Genomic DNA, 21,974 nt, shown 5'->3' with positions numbered 1-21,974 from the left:
CCTTGTTTAGGATTCAAGTTTCACAGCAACATTATAACTGCTCCTTCCTTGAGCCTAAGTTTGTGTCGAAAGATGGTCACCGGAGCTGTAGTGTGTAGAAACTCTGGAGGGTATAGATTGTTACAATATTCTTCGCTTATAGAATCAACATTGTCTTTCAATTCACCCGACAGCTTTTCTAAAATCTTTTGATTCTAATCTAGTGAAACTTAATTTTTAGCACAAAAAGTAGCTTTCGAATATTAAGTTGCATCAAATAATTGGCCTTGTTCTTATGGGGCAGGGTGAACAGCCAGAGGTCGTGGTCCACATTGATACCAATGACATAAGTAGAAAGAGGAATGACGTCCTGAAAGCAGACTTGAGAGAGCTAGGAAACAGATTAAAAAGCAAGACTCCTGTGTTAGTGAGTACAGAAATAGGAGGATAGAGCAAATAAATGCATGGCTGGAGAGATGGTGCAGGAAAGAGGGCTTTAGATTTCTGAGACATTGGGACTGGTTCTGGGATAGGTGGGACCTGTACAAGGAGGATGGATCACATCTTAGCAGGATCAGGACCAATATCCTCGCAGGGAGATTAGCTAGTGCTGTTGGGGAGGGTTTAAACTAGCTTGGCAGGGGGTGGGAATCTGAGAGGGATTTCAGATAGGAGAGAAACAAAGCTGGTAATGGTAGGAAGAAAAGTAGTAAGCGAAATGGGAAGGCAGCGGAAACAAAGGCCAGCATCAAATAAGGTCAAGATATGGAAAAATGTTAAAAAGACAAAATTAAAGGCACTCTATCTGAATGCATGCAGGATTCGCAACAGGTAGATGAACTGACGACATAAACAGAAGTAAATGGGAATAATCTAACTGCCATTATGGAGACGTGGCTGCAGGGTGATCAAAGAACACAAGAAATAGGAGCAGGAGTGGACCATATAGCCCATAGAGGCTGCTCTGCCATTCAAAACGATCATGGCTGAACTTGGGATTCAACCCCACTATCCTGCCCGCTCACCATACCCCTTGAATCCCTGAAAGACCAAAAATCTGTCTACACCAGCCTTAAATGTATTCAATGATGGTGCATCCATAACCCTCTGGGATAGAGGATTCCAAAGATTTACAACCCTTTGAATGAAGTAATTTCTTCTCATCTCAGTCCTAAATGATTGGCCCCTTATCCTGAGATTGTGCTCCCATTTTTTAGATTCCCCGACCAGTGGAAATAATCTCTGTGTCTACCCTATCCAGCCCCCTTTAGAATCTTATATGTTTCAAAAAGATCACCTCTCATTCTTCTAAACTCCAGAGAATACAGGCCCAATTTACTTAGCCTCTCATCACAGGGCAGCCTCCTCATCTCAAGGACCAATCTAGTGAACCTTCGCTGTACCACCTCCAATGCATCTATATCCTTTCTTAAATGTGGAGACCAAAACTGCACACAGTACTCCAGATGTGTTCTTACCAAAACCCTGTACAACTGTAGCAATACTTCCTTATCCTCCAATCCTCTTGCAAAAAAGGCCAACATGCCATTTGCCTTCCTAATTGCTTGCTTTACCTACATCAACACCTTTAAAAAAATATTCTGCTTTTCTATTCTTTTGACCAAGTGCATAACTTCACACTTCCCTACATTATACTACATCTGCCATCTTGTTGTTCACTCACTTAACACGTCTATATCTCTTTGCAGTCTCTCTGTGTCATCCTCACAGCTTACCTTTCTACCTACCTTCGTATCATCAGCAAACTTAGATGCATTTTTCTCTGTCTCTTCATCCAAGTTATTAATATAGATTGTAAATAGCTGAGGCCCCAGCACTGATCCTTGTGGTACTCCACTATTTACTGCCTGCCACTTGAAAATGCCCCATTTATGACCACTCGTTGCTTCCTGTATGTTAACCAATCATCTGTTTATGCTAACTCCATGAGCCCTTATCTTGCCTATTAACCTATTGTGTGGCACCTTATCAAATGCCTTTTGGACATCCAGGTATACTACATCTACTGGTTCCCCTTTATCTACCCTACTCGTTACATCCTCAAAAAAACTCCAACAAATTTGTCAAACAGGATTTCCCTTTAGTAAAACCATGCTGACTTGTTCAAATCATACTGTGCTTTTCTAAGTTCATTGTTAAGACTTCCTTAACAATAGGTTCCAGCAACTTCCCAATGACTAGTGTTAGGCTAACTGGCCTGTAGTTCCCTGTTTTCTCTCTCCTTTCTTACTTGAAAAGCTCTATAACATTTCCCAACTTCCAATCTGATGGGACCATTCCCGAATCTAAAGAATATTGGAAAATCATAGCTAGCGCATCCACTATCTCTGCAGTTCTCTCTTTTAGAACTCGAGGGTGTAGGCCATCAGGTTCTGGAGATTTGTCAGATTTTAGTCCCTTAGGTTTCTCCAATACTTTTTCTCTGCTAATATTAATTTCCTTAATTTCCTCACTCTTTTTAGCCCCTAGGTTACTCTCTATTTCTGGTATGGAACTTGTGTCTTCTAACGTGAAGACAGAGACAAAATATTTGTTCAATGTGTCATGCAGGCCCCTGCCTGCCAAGAATGATATTAATTTCACCACATGGACATGAAACTTCAAATTGTTGCTGGGAAGAAAAGAGGGCCTATTACAAGGAACTGCCAGGCCCCTAGCCGGAAAGACATTTTTGCATACTAGCAGACAGTGTTGGAACAAAGGAACCTGACTCTGCTCCCAATACACAGAACGAACGTGGTCAGACCAGTTCAGTCACATGACTAACTGGCTGTTGCAGAGTTTTGAACTGAGCGTTTTAAATTGGAGAAACTGTGTTTGAAGACAGAAAGCTCTTGGCTCCTGGACTGAAGCCGACCTCCTCTCCTCCTGTCTGCACCCATCTCTTTCTCACCAGCTTTGGAATCCATTGAAGACACATGAACTCCAAGAGAGAAAAGTCTCCTACAGTAAAAAGGTTTAAGAAGACCACTGGGCCCCAACAAAAAGCAAGAATTACCTACAAGCAAGGACTCCACAGTGAGCTCGAAGAACCGTAACAAACTCTTCAGATATTAAAATAAAAGCAAAATACTGCGGATGCTGGAAATCTGAAACAAAAACAAGAAATGCTGGAATCACTCAGCAGGTCTGGCAGCATCTGTGGAAAGAGAAGCAGAGTTAACGTTTCGGGTCAGCGACCCTTCTTCGGAACTCTTCCGAAGAAGGGTCGCTGACCCGAAACGTTAACTCTGCTTCTCTTTCCACAGATGCTGCCAGACCTGCTGAGTGATTCCAGCATTTCTTGTTTTTCTTCAGATATTGCCTCACACCTCTCCACTTTACTTTTCTTTTGCTCTTTTCTGTCCTTATCTGCACGTGTATCGCGTATGCATGCTAGCGTGGGCGCGTCGTGCATCCATAGGCGTTAACTGAATTAGAGTTTAAGTTTAATAAATTTCACCTTTCTTCTTTAAACCTGTTTGTGCTCATTTCTTTACCTTATAATTGGAAAGCGGTGAACAAGGATTCACCAAGGGGGAGCACAAAACACAGTGTGTTTAAAAATAAAACCCTGTTATAGTAAGACCAGGTGAAGGCTGAAAGGGACCCCTAGACACCTTTCTCACCTGGTCCTACCTCAAGCGGGTGGAAGTCCAGCCTCAGATTAATTAAAGCCTGGGTCGGATTCCCAGGACAGGCGGAAACGGGTTCGCCACCAACTTTTCAGTAGGTGGACAGCTCCCGTCCGCCTAGGGTAAAATCCCGGCCTTTGTGTCTGTTTTCACAGAGGAAGATATAAAAACTTCCCACAAATACTAGAGAACCAAGGGACTAGCAGGAATGGAGAAATGAAAGAAACTGGTATGAATGTAAAAGTGATACTGGAGAAATTAATGGGACTGAAAGTTGGTAAATCACCTGCACCTAATGATCTACATCCCAGAGAGTTGAAAGAGGTGGTTGTCGACATAGTGGATGCATTGGTGGTTATCTTCGAAAATTCTATAGATTCTGGAATGGTTTCTGGAGGTTGGAAGGTAGCAAATGTTACCCCACTATTTAAGAAAGGATGGAGACAGAAAATGGAGAACTACAGACCTGTTAGCCTGACATCAGTAGAAGGAAAACTGCTAGAACCTATTACAAAGGATGTGATAACTGGACACTTAGAAAATAATGGTAGGAGTGGGCAGAGTCAACATGGATTTCTAAAAGGGAAATCATGTTTGACAAACCTGTTGGAGTTTTTTGAGGATGTAAGTAGCAGAATAGATAAGGGGGCACCAATAGATGTGGTGTATTTGGATTTCCAGAAGGTTTTTGATGAGGTCCCACACAGGAGGCTAGTAAACAAAAATAGAGCACATGGGACTGGGAATAATATGCTGGCATGGGCTGAGAATTGGTACATGGACAGAAAACAGAGAGTAGGAATAAACAGGTCATTCTCAGGCTGTGATTAGTCGGGTATCATAAGGATCAGTGCTTGGGCCCAGCTATTCATTGTATCAATGTTTTGGATGTTGGGACCAAATGTAATATTTCCAAGTTTGCTGATGACACAAAACTAGTTGGGAATTTGAGTTGTGAGGAGGATGCAAAGAGGTTTCAAGGGGATTTAGACAGGCTAAGTGAGTGGGAAAGAATACGGCAGATGGAATATAATGTGGAAAAATGTGAAGTTATCCACTTTGGTAGGAAAAACAGAAATGCAGAGTATTTCTTAATTGGTGAGGGATAGAGAAGTGATGGTGTCCAAAGGATGGCATCCTTGTTCATGAGTCACTGAAAGCTAACATGCAGATGCAGCAAGCAATTGGGAAGACAAATGGTATGTTGGCCTTTATTGCAAGAGGATTTGAGTACAGGAGTAAAGATGTCTTACTGCAATTGTATAGAGTCTTGGTGAGACCACACCTGGAGTATTGTGTACAGTTTTGGTCTCTTTACCTAAGGAAGGATATTCTTGCCATAGAGGGAGTGCAACGCAAGTTCACCAGACAATTCCTAGGATTGCAGGATTGTCCTTTGAGGAGAGATTGAGGAGGCTGGGCCTGTATTCTCTAGAGTTTCGAAGAATGAGAGGTGATCTCATTGAAACTTACAAAATTCTTACAGGGCTCGACAGGGTAGATGCAGGTAGATGTTTCCCCTGGCTGATGGGTCTAGAACCAGGGGACACAGTCTCAGAATAAGGGGTTGGCAATTTAGGACTGAGATGAGGAGGAATTTCTTCACTCAGAGGATGGTGAATCTTTGGAATTCTCTACCCCAGAGGTTGGCGGAGGCTCAGACACTGAGTATGTTCAAGACAGAGATTGACAGATTTCTAGATATTAAAGGCATCAAGAGATATAGGGATCTTGCGGGAAAATGGCGTTGAGGTAGATCAACCATGATTTGGTTCAGTGGCAGAGCAGGCTCAAGGGGCTGAATGACCTACTCCTGCTCCTATTTCCTATATTCCTATGTCCCTGCCATTTTTCCACACTTAACCAATTCTATCCTGTTATCCACCCCTCCAATGCCATATCCATCCCATTTCTTCCATCCCTCCCAGGCATCCCTATCCCACTCTTGCCATCCCATCCCTCCCATCAATCCCATCCCATCCTCATGGAAACAATCTCCTTAGCTAGGGAAACTTTGTTGTTGGGCTCCCCTTACCTTCTGCTGTTTTTGTCTTTCGACAATCCCCTCAACCCCGCTGCCACCGCTACCAACAATTGGCAGCCGCATGTGTGTCACAGCTCTGTCCTCTGCACACAGGGGTGAGAGTGGCCAAAGAACAAAACGTTTGAAAATTAGTGGCTAAAGACAAAAAAGTCTGAATTTTTTTAAAAAAGGAATCCTGTAAATCTAGCACTGTTAATGATCTGTAATGAATGCAAATGTTTCCAGGCCACTTCAAATGGGTAGAAACATTAGTTTTCCCTTTGTTTATCTTTGATTACCATCAAGATGGTGGACCAGCGCATTTGTATAAAATCACCAAAGTGATATCAGCATTCTAGCATTTAATATAGTTAGTACATCATGTATTTATGAAGGATGACATAAATTTTAACACCAGAACAGTTATTTGTAAATCTGTGCTTGTTCACTGATTGTCACCATTGCCTTAGTGGGGCCATTGACATATCTTGCTTCTTCTTTAGCTTTCTTCAAGCCTCCCTCAGTCCACGTCTCAATGTTATCCGCCCATCTGATCTTTCCTCTTCCTGTTCTGTTTTTCCCCTCAATTTCTCCTTCAATTGCTGCCAAGACAAAGCTGTCGGGTCTTTGTTTCCGATGTCTGTAGTTGGCTATCTTTCTCTCTCTAACTGTACTAACCAAACCTTTTGATTCCTGAATTTCTACTCAAAATCTAACCCACTCATTTGTCTTTCTGTCCATCCAGCTGATTCTGAGCATCGTCCGTCATACCCCATTTCATAAGCTGTTATCCTCCCCTCATCCTCTTTCTTCAGAGTCCAACTCTCACATCCATGGAGTGCAACACTCCACACTAGTGACTGTGAGACATTTTTTCATCTTCATGCTGATGCTTTTGATCTTCCAGACAGTACTTAAGTCATTGGTCACACCTCTTGCCTAGTAACAGTGGATTATAATTCAAATCTTCTTTCTCTATCAGCCAAGCACTGTGCTTATACAAGTGTAATTGATAATGTAGCATCTGATTGTTGCAATGAACAGGTGCTATAAACATGCTTGAAATAACGCCACTCCTACCACACACAATTCTAGCTGAAGGATGCGATTCTCATTGTGGCCCAGTTTCACAGATGCCAGCAGCCTTCTAGTATGTCGCTCAAGTAGTCATTCTTCATGTTTGAAATATATCATGGACTACTCTACCATGGAGGGCATCACAACACTACTGCACACTATCTCTACAAGTCCAATCTTTACTGAATACAATTAGGAGCAGGGACCTTCACTGACATTCTCCTTCTTGCCCAGAGGCATTAGGACCAATTTTAGCAAGCCCTCCATAATGTGCAGTGGAAAAGGAGTTGGAAAGCCGGATCAATAACAGAATAATCTGGGTTATGGAACAGCAGGCTACAAAGAGGAATCAGACTGAGAAGGAGCAATTTAATCACTTGGTAAACCCATTAATGCTTCACAATCACTCACCGAATCAATCAGTTTGGATCAGAAGGTCGAAGTTTGGATTTCTAGACACCTTTGGAGTGAGCTTTCAGTCAGGCTGGCAATAAGTATGCCTAACATCAGTGCCCCATGCACAGGACAAATAGCAGGGAAGGTTCCCACGAGAAATTATGACCATCAGGTGAGGACAGGATTGGAGGCCATTCAGTCCCTAGGGCCTGTTCCACCATTCAATTAGGTTATGGCTGATCTGTACCTCAATTCCATTTACCCACCTTGATTCCTTATGCCTTAATACTCTTACTCAACAAAATCTATGAATCTCGGTTTTGAAAGTTTCAACTCAACAGGTTCTTTGGGGGAGACAGTTGCAGATTTCCTACTCTGTGTGAAGAAATGCTTCCTGCCATCACCCCTGAAATGTCTAGTTCGAATTTTATAGTCATTCCACATGTCCAAATACTTCCACACCAGTAGAAAAGTTTCTACCTATCTACCCCATCAATTCCTTTCAAAATCCTTATAAACCTCAGTCAGATCACCCCTCAACCATCTATATTCCAAGGACTACAAGTCTAGTTTGTGCAATCTCTGTTCATATCTTAACCCCAGTAAAATTCTGTTGCATCTGCTCTGTGTCCCCTCCAAGTCAATATATCCTTCCTGAGGTACAATGCCCAGAACTGAACACAATACTCCAGCTGTAGCTCTAACATAACTTCCTCTCCTTTGCATTCCAGCCTCTTTGAGATGAATGCTAACATTCAATTTGTCTTTCTCATGAATTTTTGTGCCTGCCTGTCCTAGTTTTTCTAGTGATTTCTGTACTTGGATACCTAAATCTGTCTGTTCCTTCACAGTTCCTGACTTTTCACCGTTTTGAAAATATTCTTATCTATCTTTAAGTCCAAAGTGGATGACCTCACATTTCCTCATGCTCAACTCCATCTACCACAGTTTTTCACACACATTTAATTGAACAATGTTCCTTCACAATTCTTTTGCTGTCAGTTCCAATTATTTCTTAAAATTAATCGGAAAACCACTAAGCTGCCCCGAAGGTCGGAAGCAGAAGTTTGTACTCGCAGTAACTGGCAGTGAAACTGACAGTTTCGACTTTTTTTTAAAGCCGGTCTTTTCGCAAAGGTCAGAAAGGAAGAAGCCAATGGCAGATTTCTGAAACCCCAATGTCGGAAAACCGTCATTGGTGGAAATTCTTCATCCCTGTGCACACCCCACGTGCCTCTGTGTGCGACAAACACCACCCACCAAATCAACACACTAACAGACGCACCCCTTAAATTGACCAATCAAGAGAGTCTGGACAGACAAAAACTGAGCATTATTATTATAGATTTTAAAATGCTTACTGTTACTACAACGTCTATATATTTACTTACATCAAGATGGGCAGTGGTTATATCTCTTAAATGTTGAGATGAAGAATTAAGTCTCTCAAACACAATGGTGTCAGCCCCCTTACAGTACAAGTACAGTTTCTTGTCAGGACATCGTACTATGCAACAAAATAAACCAAATATGTAAGTAAATGAAGGTTGCATATAGGTCACAATCTGACAGAAGATAAAAATAATTTATACTAATTTTAGTAACAACAAACTCACCTATGACAGACATTCTTTTTCTCACATTGTCAAAGTCCAGAATAGAAAGCAGTTCATAGAGTTTAGTTTCACCCATTTCAACTAGAGTTATTGTCTCAGGGGTACGGGACTGGAAAACAAAGCCAAAGTTTCTTGCTGCAGTCACAAGAGCACCTTCATCTGGAGACTGAGCCTGATATCGTAGAATACCTTCACAAAAAAAGGAACAGTGCTGTAAAACATGATACCTCAGAGAACATTACAGGTATTTTCAATACCAAAGGATTAAATTTGATTATTCACAGTTCAAGTAATTGAAAACAAACCAATGTGATGATACTTCTAGCAAAGCTACAGCAGATTTTAAATTTAATTAAACAGGTAGCATTTCAGTAAAAGGTTAATCTGTGATTGGATCAGTCCTGCACACAATTTCCTGTTGTTAGGTTATGCCGGATATCAGACAACAACGAAGGCTGGTCTTTTGTCACCATGAGTTAAGTTCTGACATTAGGACCTGCTGCAGATCCCAAGCGCACACAGGAGAGCAGCGGAAATGTGGTGGCAATTTTAGAGGCGTCGGCCAATTAAGACGCTGCTGCCGGGCCTGCTATCCAATTAAGGACGGTGGGATGCCTCTCCGAGCTGCCAGCTCAGACAGCCAGCAGCTCTGTAGTGCCACTGATAGAGATGGCCGCTACTGAGGCTGCAAGGGAAAGGATAGGGCACCTCCATAATGAAGCGCCCTCAAAGGGGAGGCAAGGAATTGTTTTGTTGTGCCAGGGCCAGGCAGGCAGGCCCCGACAATTGCAGGGGTAACTCCTCCAGCGATGGCGTCAGGGCCGAGGGTCATGGAGTCACTGAAATCCAAGGACACTCCCCAGGAGGCCACATCATAAACAGGCCTTTTAATTACGTAACTTGGCTACCCGCATCCCTTAGGTGGGCGGCCGAGCTGCTGCCATTCCCACCATTGTGAATATCTCCTGGCAGTATAAACACATCGGGCTTCCATCCTGACACCTTGCATCACCATTTTCCCACCCTCTCACCTTCCAGCCAACTAATCCAATTTTTCTTCTTTTGAAGTGTAACATTTCTTTAAAATAAACTTGCACTTATCTAACACTGTTAATGTAGAAAAACATCCCAAGGCATTTTACAGAGTCATAATCAGAAAAAAATGGACACCTTGCCAAACATGGAGACATTTGGAGCAAGTAACCAAAAGCATGGTCAAAGAGTTTTTTTTTGAAGAGTCTTGAAGAGGAAAAGGAGATAAAGAAGTAGAAGGGGTTAAGGAGGGAAATCCAGATATGGACCTAGATGTCAGAAGGCACAGCCACCAATGATATGGATGAGGGAAGAGCAGGATGCACAAAAGGCCAGTATCAAAGGAAGAGAGTTCACATATTCAAGCATAGTGCTGGATCCTCTCTCCTCACCGGCAACAACGTGTGATGAGCGAGTGACTCTCTTTGTCTCTTAAGATTAAGGCCATGCTCCCTCTCACCCATTCCTCCCTTCTCCAACCCAACAAGCCAAATGTCCCCAAGGTAACCTTCCCCACCCTAGCTCTGAACTCGCATCTTTCCTGACTTTCTCTCTTATCTCCCCATTTCCCCTCATGATTTCCATGAGACACTCCATATAGAATTATAGAATGGTTACAGCACAGAAGGAGGTTATTCAGCCTGTCGTGTCCATGCTTGATCTCTGCAAGAGCAACTACCCTACCTGCAAATTTTTTTCCTTCAGTTAATTATCCTGAATCACAGAAATGCTACAGTACAGAAGGAGGCCATTCAGCCCAGCGTGTCTGCACTGGCTCTCCGAATGAGCAATTTACTTAGTGCCATTCCCCCATCTTCTCCCCATAACCCTGTACATTCTTCCTTTTAGGAACATAGGAATTAGGAGCAGGAATAGGCCATTCAGCCCATCGAGCCTGCTCCGCCATTTAAACAGATCATGGTTGATCACCTACCTCTATTTACAATCCCACCTAGTTTTGTTTCATTAGCAAATTTGGAAATATTACATTCGGTCCCCACATTCAAATCAATTATATAGATTGTGAACAGCTGGGGCTCAAGCACTGATCTTTGCAGTACCCCACTAGTAACAGCCTGCCATCCTGAGAATGACCCATTTATTCCTAGTCTCCGCTTTCCATCTGTTAACCAATTCTTAATCCATAGCAGTATATTACCCCCAATCCCATCTGCTCTAATTTTGTTTACTAATCTTGTTACGATGGCTTCCATTATTTGTTAAAACATGAGAATCTATATTTTAAAACTGACAAGGCTGAAATTTGTGGTTGTATTTAAAAGAAGTTACCAGAAGCTTTGGACTGAATGTAAACAGGTTTTACTGGAAAGCACCTGCTTGCAAAGAGCCCAGCAAGGGGTTGTGTTGTGACCCTAAAAGAGCTATTTACAAGGAAATGACAAGTCATTATTTATGGTTGTCACATGACTTGCCTCTGGAAAAGTTTTAGTTTCATTTTGAACTGTGAAAAAGCCAGTTGGTTTTTGGCCAGAGGCAGAAACAAGTTCGCTTCCTGATCTGCCAGGAGAACAGAAGAAGACAGCTGATATCTCTCTCTCTTGGAAGAATCCCTGCATCTTTAAAGAATTCCTGCATCAAGTTGTACTGTTACCTCCTGTATTTGAAGAAATCCCGAATGTTTGCAGAACACCTTGCATCTTTGAAGGAACTTTGCGTCGGATGTGTGAAAATTGATATCTTTGTTGCTGCACACCTGATGTAAGACCTATGTGAAGCTTTCTGTAGCTGCATCTCTTGAAAGCTTACCCAGACTGTTCATTAACATCGCCTGGAAAGAACTGTTCTAGGAAGATTCCTAGTGGCAGCCACCTATTTGCCTTTGGGACACTCCGCCAAAAAGACTTCCATACCTTCTCTTCGGTCTACGTTTTTTTTTATTCCTTCTATTTCTTTGTAACAGCTGTAAACAAAAATCCGTTTTTTCCCGGTTAATCGATTGTGTGTGTGCGTGAGGGCTAGGATAAAAATAAGGGATTTTAATATTTCAATTCGTGTGTATGTTTACTTAATTATTGATTAAGACTTGGGGTATAACAAATGATCATTTTGTTGTTTATTAAGAAAACCTGTTGTGCTTTATTCTGGGTAAAAGTAGAGTATATGATTGATTGTTTCGGTAAGTGGGAAAATTTAAATATATGTTGTAACCTGTGAGAAGTGGGACTAAATTAACAGTGCACTCCTCCCGCCTCAGTCGTAACAGCCTCCTGTGTGGGCCTCCTTATCAAAAGCCTTCTGAAAATCCAAACATATCACACCCACTGGTTCTCCTTTATCTATACTACAAGTAACATCCTCAGAAAACTCCAACAGGTTTATCAAACATGATTTCCCTTTCATAAATCCATGTTGACTCTGCTCAATCATATTATTTCTAAGTGTCCAGTTATCACATCCTTTATAAAAGATTCTAACATTTTCCCTAATGCTGATGTTAAACTAACAGGTCTGCAGTACTCCGTTTTCTCTCTTGCTCCCTTCTTAAATAGTGGGGTTATATTTGCTACTTTCCAATCTACAGGTACCCTTCCAGAATCTATAGAATTTTGAATGATAACCACCAATGCCTCCATGATCTCTATGGCCACCGCCTTCAATACTCTGGTAACTATCTAATTCCCTTTTGAATGCCTCCACCACACTCTCTGGCAGTGCATTCCAGATCTTAACCACTCACTGCATGAAAAAGTTTTTCCTCATGCCGCCATGACTTCTTTAGCCAATTACCTTAAACCTGTGCCTTCTCATTATTGATTCTTTCATGAGTGGGAACAGTTTCTCCCCATCTACTCTGTCCAGACCCCTCATGATTTTGAATACTTCTATCAAATCTCCTCTCAGTCTTCTCTCCTCCAAGGAAAACAGTCCCAACATCTCTAATCTATCTTTGTAAATGAAGTTCCTCATCTCTGGAACCATTTTCGTGAATCTCTTCTGCACTTTGTCCAATGCCTCCACATCCTTCCTTAAATGCAGCACCCAGACCTGGACGCAATATTCCAGCTGAGGCCGAACTAGTGTCTTTTACCTGTTCAACATAACAATCTTGCTCTTGTATGCTTTGCCCTATTAATAAAGCCTAGGATACTGTATTCTCTATTGACTGCTCTCTGAACCAGTCCTGCCACCTTCAATGACTTATGCACATATACACCACGTCCCTCTGTTCCTGCACCCACTTTAGAGTTGTACCCTTTATTTTATATTCTCTCTCCATGTTCTTCCTGCCAAAATGAATCACTTCACATTGAACTTCATCTGCCACTTGTCTGTCCATTCTACCAGCTTGTCTATGTCCTTTTGAAGTTCTATACTATCCTCCTCACAGTTCGCACTGCTTCCAATTTCGTATCATCTGCAAATTTTAAAATTGTGCTCTGCACACCAAGGTCTAAGTTATTAATATATATATCTAATATCTATATATCCAATTCCCTTTTCAAAGTCTCGATTGAATCTGCCTCCACCACAATCTCAGACACTGCATTACAGATCCTAACCACTCGCTGTGTAAAAAAGCTTTTCCTCATGTTGCCGTTGCTTCTTTTGCCAGTCACATTCCACCAATAGGAATGGCTTCTGCCTTTATACTCTGTCTATACCACTCATGATTTTGAACAGCTCTATCAAATCTCGTCGTAATCTTCTCTTTTCCAGGGAAAACAGCCCAGATTCTCCAATCTATCCATGTAATTGAAGTCCCTCATCCCTGAAACCGTTGAAGTGAATCTTTTCTACATCCTCTCCAATGCCTTCACATCCTTCCTGAAGTGTGGTGCCCAGAATTGGACACAGTACTCCATGTTTTATACAGATTCATCATAACTTCCTTGCTTTTGTATTCTATGTCCCTATTCACAAAGCCCAGAATCCCATATGTTTTATTAACGGCTTTCTCAACCGGCACTGCCACTTTCAATGATTTGTGTACATATGCCCACAGGTCCCTTTCCTCCTGCACCCACTTTCGAATTTTACCCTTTATTTTATATTGCCTCTCCTCGTTCTTCCTTCCAAAATGAATCACTTCACACTTTCCAGCGTTAAATTTCATCTGATACATGTCCGCCTATTCTATAAGCTTGTCTATGTGCTCTTGAAGTTTATCACTATCCTCCTCACAGTTCACAATACTTCCAAGTTTTGTGTCATCTGCTTATTTTGAAATTGTGCCCTGTACACGCAAGTCTAGATCATTAATATATATCAAGAAAAGGAGTGGTCCGAACATAGACCTCTGGGGAACTTCACTATATACCTTCCTCCAGTCCGAAAAAAACTGTCCACCACTACTCTGTGTTTCCTGTCACTCAGCCAGTTTTGTATCCATGCTGCTACTGTCCCTTTTATTCCAAAGGCATTTTATCAAATGTCTTTTGGAAGTCCATGGACACCACATCAACTGCATTCCCCCCATAAATCCTCCTGTTACTTCATCAAAAAACTCAAGTGTTATATATTTGGTTATTTATGCTGCCACCGTATAGTCTCGCCAGAGAGAACAAAGAACAAAGAAAATTACAGCACAGGAACAGGCCCTTCGGCCCTCCAAGCCTGCGCCGATCCAGATCCTCTATCTAAACATGTCGCCTATTTTCTAAGGGTCTGTATCTCTTTGCTTCCTGCCCATTCATGTATCTGTCTAGATACATCTTAAAAGACGCTATCGTGCCCGCGTCTACCACCTCCGCTGGCAACGCGTTCCAGGCACCCACCACCCTCTGCATAAAGAACTTTCCACGCATATCCCCCCTAAACTTTTCCCCTCTCACTTTGAACTCGTGACCCCTAGTAATTGAATCCCCCACTCTGGGGGGAAAAAGCTTCTTGCTATCCACCCTGTCTATACCTCTCATGATTTTGTACACTTCAATCAGGTCCCCCCTCAACCTCCGTCTTTCTAATGAAAATAATCCTCATCTACTCAACCTCTCTTCATAGCTAGCGCCCTCCATACCAGGCAACATCCTGGTGAACCTCCTCTGCACCCTCTCCAAAGCATCTACATCCTTTTGGTAACGTGGCGACCAGAACTGCACGCAGTATTCCAAATGTGGCCGAACCAAAGTCTTATACAACTGTAACATGACCTGCCAACCCTTGTACTCAATACCCCGTCCGATGAAGGAAAGCATGCCGTATGCCTTCTTGACCACTCTATTGGCCTGCGTTGCCACCTTCAGGGAACAATGGACCTGAACACCCAAATCTCTCTGTACATCAATTTTCCCCAGGACTTTTCCATTTACTGTATAATTCACTCTTGAATTGGATCTTCCAAAATGCATCACCTCGCATTTGCCCTGATTGAACTCCATCTGCCATTTCTCTGCCCAACTCTCCAATCTATTTATATTCTGCTGTATTCTCTGACAGTCCCCTTCACTATCTGCTACTCCACCAATCTTAGTGTCGTCTGCAAACTTGCTAATCAGACCACCTATACTTTCCTCCAAATCATTTATGTATATCACAAACAACAGTGGTTCTTAGACTGTAGTGTTTAAATATTAATCTTTATTGTATTGTAACTATATACACTCCACACTAGTCTGTGTATCTCTTTCAAAAGCCATGTTGTAACGGTTCTCGAGTCTCTCCCACATGATCTCTTCCTTCATCCTGGTGGGCAATAATCTTTACATTCTCTCAAGATTAACCCTTTGATACCCTTATACTACATCAAACAAGTTAGTAAAACACAATTTTCCCTGAACAAATGCACATTGGCTTTCCTTAATAATTCACATTTGTTCGGGTGACTGATGAATTATTGATTTTAAAAGTTTTCCCACCACTGAGGTGAAACTGACTGGCCTGTAGTTGCTAGGCTTATCCTTACACCCTTTTTTGAATAAAGGAATAACATTTGTAATTCTCTACTCCTTTGGCACCACCTCTGTATCTATGAAGGACTGGTAGATAATGGCCAGTGCCTTCACAATTCCCACCCTTACTTCCCTCAGTATCCTTGAATCTATCTCATCCTGTCCTGGTGACTTATCAAGTTTAATTATTGCCAGTCTATTTAATACCTCTTCCTTATCAATTTTTAGCCCATCCAGTGTCTCAACTACCTCCTCTTTCACTACGACTTGGGCAGCATCTACTTCCTTGGTACAGACAGATGCAAAGTACTTTTTTTTTATTTGTTCATGGGATGTGGGCGTTACTGGCTAGGACAGCATTTATTGCCCATTTCTAATTGCCCTTGAGGAGGTGATGGTGAGCTGCCTTCTTGAATCGCTACAGTCCATGTGGGGTAGGTACACCCACAGTGCTGTTAGGAAGGGAGTTCCAGGACTTTGACCCAGCAACAGTGAAGGAATGGCAATATAGTTCCAACTCAGGATGATGTATGGCTTGGAGGGGAACTTGCAGGTGGTGGTGTTCCCATGCATCTGCTACCATTGCCCCTCTAAGTGGTACAGGTCACGGGTTTGGAAGGTGCTGTCCAAGGAGCCTTCATGCGTTGCTGCAGTGCATCTTGTAAATGGTATACACTACTGCCATTGTGCATCTGTGATGAAGGGAGCGAACGTTGAATGTGCTGGATGGGGTGCCAATCAAGTGGGTTGCTTTGTCCTGGATGGTGTCGAGCTTCTTGAGTGTTGTTGGAGCTGCACCCATCCAGGCAAGTGGAGAGTATTCCATTACACTCCTGACCTGAGCCTTGTAGAGTCATAGTGTCATATAGCACAGAAACAGGCCCTTCGGCCCACGGTGTCTGTGCCGGCCATCAAGCACCAAACTATTCTAATCCCATTTTCCAGCACTTGGCCCGTAGCCTTGTATGCTATGGCATTTCAAGTGCTCATCTAAATACTTCTTAAATGTTGTGAGGGTTCCTGCCTCTACCACCTCTTCAGGCAGTGCGTTCCAGATTCCAACCACCCTCTGGGTGAAAATCTTTTTCCTCAAATCCCATCTAAACCTACTGCCCCTTACCTTAAATCTATACCCCATGGTTCTTGACCCCTCCGCTAAGAGGTAGATGGTGGACAGGCTTTGGGGAGTCAGGAGGGGAGTTATTCACTGCAGGATTCCAAGCCTCTGACCTGCTCCTGTAGCCATGGTATTTATATGGCTACTCCAGTTCAGTTTCTGGTCAAAGGTAACCCCTAGGATGTTGATAGTGCAGGTTTCAGCGATCGTAATTGAATGTCAAGCGGAGATGGTTAGTTACCCTCTTGTTGGAGATGGTCATTGCCTGGCACTTGTGTGGCGCGAATGTTACTTGCCACTTATCAGCCCAAGCCTAGATATTGTCCAGGTCTTGCTGCATTTCTACAAGGACTGTTTCAGTATCTGAGGAGTCGCGAATGGTACTGAACATTATGCAATCATCAGCAAACATCCCCACTTCTGACCTTATGATTGAAGGAAGGTCATTGATGAAGCAGCTGAAGATGGTTGGGCCTAGGACACTACCCTAAAGAACTCCTGCACTGATGTCCTGGAGCTCAGATGATTGACCTCCAACGACAACCATCTTCCTTTGCGCTAGGTATGACTCCAACCAGTGGAGAATTTTCCCCCTGATTCCCATTGACTTCAGTTTTGCTCTGGCTCCTTGATGCTATACTCGGTCAAATGCTGCCTTGATGTCAAGGGCAGTCACTCTCACCTCACCTCTTGAGTTCAGCTCTTTTGTCCATGTTTGAACCAAGGCTGTAATGAGGTCAGGAGCTAAGTGGCCCTGGCGGAACCCAAACTGAGCGTCACTGAGCAGGTTATTGCTAAGCAAGTGCCGCTCGATGGCACTGTTGTTGACACCTTCCATCACTTTACTGATGATTAAGAGTAGACTGATGGGACGGTAATTGGCCGGGTTGGACTTGTCCTGCTTTTTGTGGACAGGACATACCTGGGCAATTTTCCACATTGCCGGGTAGATGGCAGTGTTGTAGCTGTACTGGAACAGCTTGGCTAGGGGCGCAGCAAGTTCTGGAGCACAGGTCTTCAGTACTATTGCCGGAATATTGTCAGGACCCATAGCCTTTGCAGTATCCACTGCCTTCAGTCGTCGCTTGATATCATGCAGAGTGAATCGAATTGGCTGAAGTCTGGCATCTGTGATGATGGGGACTTCAGGAGGAAACCGAGATAGATCATCCATTTGGCACTTCTGGCTGAAGATTGTTGCAAATGCTTCAGACTGATCTTTCGCACTGATGTTCTGGGCTCCCTCATCATTGAGGATGGGGATATTTGTGGAGCCACCTCCTCCAGTTAGTTGTTTAATTGTCCATCACCATTCACGGCTGGATGTGGCAGGACTGCAGAACTTAGATCTCATCCGTTGGTTATGGGATCGCTTAGCTCTGTCTTTCGCATGCTGCTTACACAGTTTGGTACGCAAGTAGTCCTGTGTTGTAGCTTCACGGGGTTGACACCTCTTTTTGAAGTATGCCTGGTGCTGCTCCTGGCATGTCCTGCTGCACTCTTCATTGAACCAGGTTTGGTCTCCTGGCTTGATGGTAATGGTAGAGTGAGGGATATGCCGGGCCATGAGGTTACAGATTGTGGTCAAATACAATTCTGCTGCTGCTGATGGCCTGCAGTGCCTCATGGATGCCCAGTTTTGCATTGCTAGATCTGTTTGAAATCTATCCCATTTAGCACGGTGGCAGTGCCACACAACACGATGGAGGGTATCCTCAATGGGAAGGCGGGACTTCATTTCCACAAGGACTGTGCGTTGGTTAATCCTACCGATACTGCCATGGATAGATGCATCTGCGGCAGGCAGATTGGTGAGGACGAGGTCAAGTATGTTTGTCCCTCTTGTTGGTTCCCTCACCACCTGCTGCAGACCCAGTCTGGCAGCAACGTCCTTGAGGACATTGGTCAGTAGTGGTGCTACCAAGCCACTGTTGGTGATGGACATTGAAGTCCCCCACCCAGAGTACATTCTGCGCCCTAACCACCCTCAGTGCTTCCTCTAAGTGGTGTTCAACATGGAGGAGTACTGACTCATCAGCTGAGGGAGCGCGGTAGGTGGTAATCAGCATGAGGTTTCCTTGCCCATGTTTGATCTGATGCCATGAGACGTCATGAGGTCCGGAGTCGATGTTGAGGACTCCCAGGGTAACTCCCTCCCGACTGTATAACCACTGTGCCACCAGCTCTGCTGGGTCTGTCCTGCCGGTGGGACAGGGCATACCCAGGGATGGTGATGACAGTGTCTGGGACATTGTCTGTAAGGTATGATTCCGTGAGTATGACTATGTCAGGCTGTTGCTTGACTAGTCTGTGGGACGGCTCTCCCAACTTTGGCACAAGCACCCAGATGTTAGTAAGGAGGACTTTGCAGGGTCGACAGGGCTGGGTTTGCTGTTGTCATTTCCAGTGTGTAGGTTGATGTCGGGTGATCCATCCGGTTTCATTCTTTTTTATTGACCATAGCGGTTAGATACAACTGAGCGGTTTGCTAGGCCATTTCAGAGGGCAGATAAGAATCAACCACATTAACATTGACTGTAGAAAAGGACAAAGAGCAATCCAAGGTAAGAATAATTAACTGGGGGAAGGCTAACTTCAATGCGGTAGGAATGGAGCTGGGGGGAATAAATTGAAGTCAAAATCTGGCAGGAAAACTGGTAAATGAACAATGGGCTACCTTCAAAGAAGAGATAGTTTGGGCACAGTCGAGTTATGTACCCTCGCAGGGGAAAAGTAAGGCAAACAAATCCAGAGCTCCCTGGATGAGAAAAGAGGTAGAGATTAAGATAAAGAAGAAAAAGTGTGCTTATGACAGATTCCAGGTAGAAAATACTATTGAGAAGCAATTTGAATATAGAAAGTCTAGAGGAAACGTGAAAAAGCAAATAAAGAGAAGCAAAGAGAGAGCATGAAAAGAGACTGTCAGTTAGCATTAAAGAAAATCCCAAAGTTTTCTATGGGCATATAAATAGTAAAAGTGTGGTAAAAGGAAAAGCGGTGCTGATTAGGGACCAGAAAAGGGATTTACACATGGAGGCATAGGTGAGGTATTAAATGAATACTTTGCATCTGCCTTTACCAAGGAAGATGATACAACCCAGGCAATGTTGAAAGAGGAGGTACGTCAGACACTGGAGGGGTTTAAAATTGATAAAGAAGTACTAGATGGGCTGTCTGTACTTAAAGTGGATCAAGCACCAGGGCCGGATGAGATGCATCCAAGGATACTGAGGGAAGTGAGGGTGGAAATCGCAGAGGCACTGGCCATAATTTTTCAGTCTTCCTTAGACTCAGGGGTGGTGCCAGAGGACTGGAGAATTGCAAACGTTACTCCCTTGTTCAAAAAAGGGTGTAAAGACAAACCCAGAAAAAATATTAGGGACAAAATCAATCGTCTCATGGATAAATGTGTGTTAATTAAGGAAATATGAAAGGCACAATTCAGCATAGCGGTGCCTCATCAGACCCCTTTCCTATCTTGAGTGGTGTGAAACAGGGCTGTGTTCTCGCACCTACACTGTTTGGGATCTTCTTCTCACTGCTGCTCTCACATGCGTTCAAGTCTTCAGAAGAAGGAATTTTCCTCCACACAAGATCGGATGGCAGGTTGTTCAACCTTGCCCGTCTTAGAGCCAAGACCAAAGTATGGAAAGTCTTCATCAGGGAACTCCTCTTTGCTGACGATGCTGCATTAACATCCCAAACAGAAGAGTGTCTGCAGAGACTCATTGACAGGATTGCAGCTGCCTGCAACGAATTTGGCCTAACCATCAGCCTCAAGAAAACGAACATCATGGGACAGGATGTCAGAAATGCTCCATCTATCAATTTCGGCGACCACGCTCTGGAAGTGGCTCAAGAGTTCACCTACCTAGGCTCAACTATCACCAGTAACCTGTCTCTCGAAGCAGAAATCAACAAGCGCATGGGAAAGGCGTCCGCTGCTATGTCCAGACTGGCCAAGAGAGTGTGGGAAAATGGTGCACTGACACGGAACACAAAAGTCTGAGTGTATCAAGCCTGTGTCCTCAGTACCTTGCTCTATGGCAGCGAGGCCTGGACAACATATGTCAGCCAAGAGCAATGTCTCAATTCATTCCATCTTCGCTGCCTCCAGAGAATCCTTGGCATCAGGTGGCAGGACCATATCTCCAACACAGAAGTCCTTGAGTCAGCCAACATCCCCAGCATATACACCCTACTGAGCCAGCGGCGCTTGAAATGGCTTGGCCATGTGAGCCGCATGGAAGATGGCAGGATCCCCAAGGACGCATTGTACAGCAAGCTCGTCACTGGTATCAGACCCGCCGACTGTCCATGTCTCCACTTTAAAGACATCTGCAAACGCGACATTGACCACAAGTCGTGGGAGTCAGTTGCCAGTGATCGCCAGAGCTGGCGGACAGCCATTAAGGCGGGGCTAAAGAGTGGCATGTCGAAGAGACTTAGCAGTTGGCAGGAAAAAGACAGAAGTGGAAAGACAGAGCCAACTGTGTAACAGCCCCGACAACCAATTTTATCTGCAGCACCTGTGGAAGAGTGTCACTCTGGAATTGGCCTTAATAGCCACTCCAGGCGCTGCTCCACAACCACTGACCACCTCGAGGCACTTACCCATTGTCTATTGAGACAAGGAGGCCAAAGAAGAAGAAGAATAATTAAGGAAAGCCAGCATGGATTTCTTAAGGAAAAATCATGCTTAACTAACTTGCTGGAGTTCTTTGAGGCGGCAACAGAGAGGGTTGATGAGGGCAATGCTGTTGATGTGGTGTAGATGGACTTTCAAAAGGCATTCGATACAGTGCCACACAACAGACTTGTGAGCAAATTTGTCGCTCACAGAATAAAAGGGACAGTAGCAACATGGATACGAAATTGGCTGAGTGACAGGAAACAAACAGTCGTGGTTAATGGATGTTTTTCGGGCTGGAGGAAGGTTTGTAGTGGATCCCCAGGGATCAGTGTTGCGACCCTTGCTTTTCTTGATATATATTAATGACCTAGACCTTGGTGTACAAGGCACAATTTCAAAGTTTGCAGATGATACGAAACTTGGAAACATTGTGAACTGTGAGGAGGATAGTGTAGAACTTCAAAAGGACATGGACAAGTTGGTGGAATGGGCAGACAGGTGGCAGATGAAGTTCAATGCAGAGAAATTTGAAGTCATTCATTTTGGTAGGAAGAACATGGAGAGACAATATAGAATAAAGGGTACAATTCTAAAGGGGGTGCAGGAGCAGAGGGACC

General features: G+C 43.7%; 1 protein-coding gene across 1 annotated transcript in view; it reads right to left on the bottom strand.

The window, feature by feature from the left end:
• Nucleotides 1-21,974, bottom strand: part of LOC137370639 (probable phospholipid-transporting ATPase IM) — a 440,540-nt gene that overhangs the window by 148,404 nt on the left and 270,162 nt on the right. Inside the window, exons 16-17 of the mRNA XM_068032731.1 lie at nt 8,727-8,915; nt 8,502-8,617 (exon numbers count right to left, since the gene is read on the bottom strand). Coding sequence (XP_067888832.1) covers nt 8,502-8,617; nt 8,727-8,915 — 305 coding nt within the window. The remainder of the gene's footprint in view (nt 1-8,501; nt 8,618-8,726; nt 8,916-21,974) is intronic.

The sequence above is a fragment of the Heterodontus francisci genome, chromosome 1 (genome assembly GCF_036365525.1).
Source record: "Heterodontus francisci isolate sHetFra1 chromosome 1, sHetFra1.hap1, whole genome shotgun sequence".
NCBI classification, from domain to species: domain Eukaryota; kingdom Metazoa; phylum Chordata; class Chondrichthyes; order Heterodontiformes; family Heterodontidae; genus Heterodontus; species Heterodontus francisci.
The sequence above is the reverse complement of the archived record's forward strand: the minus strand, read 5'-3'. Positions and strand labels throughout refer to the sequence as shown.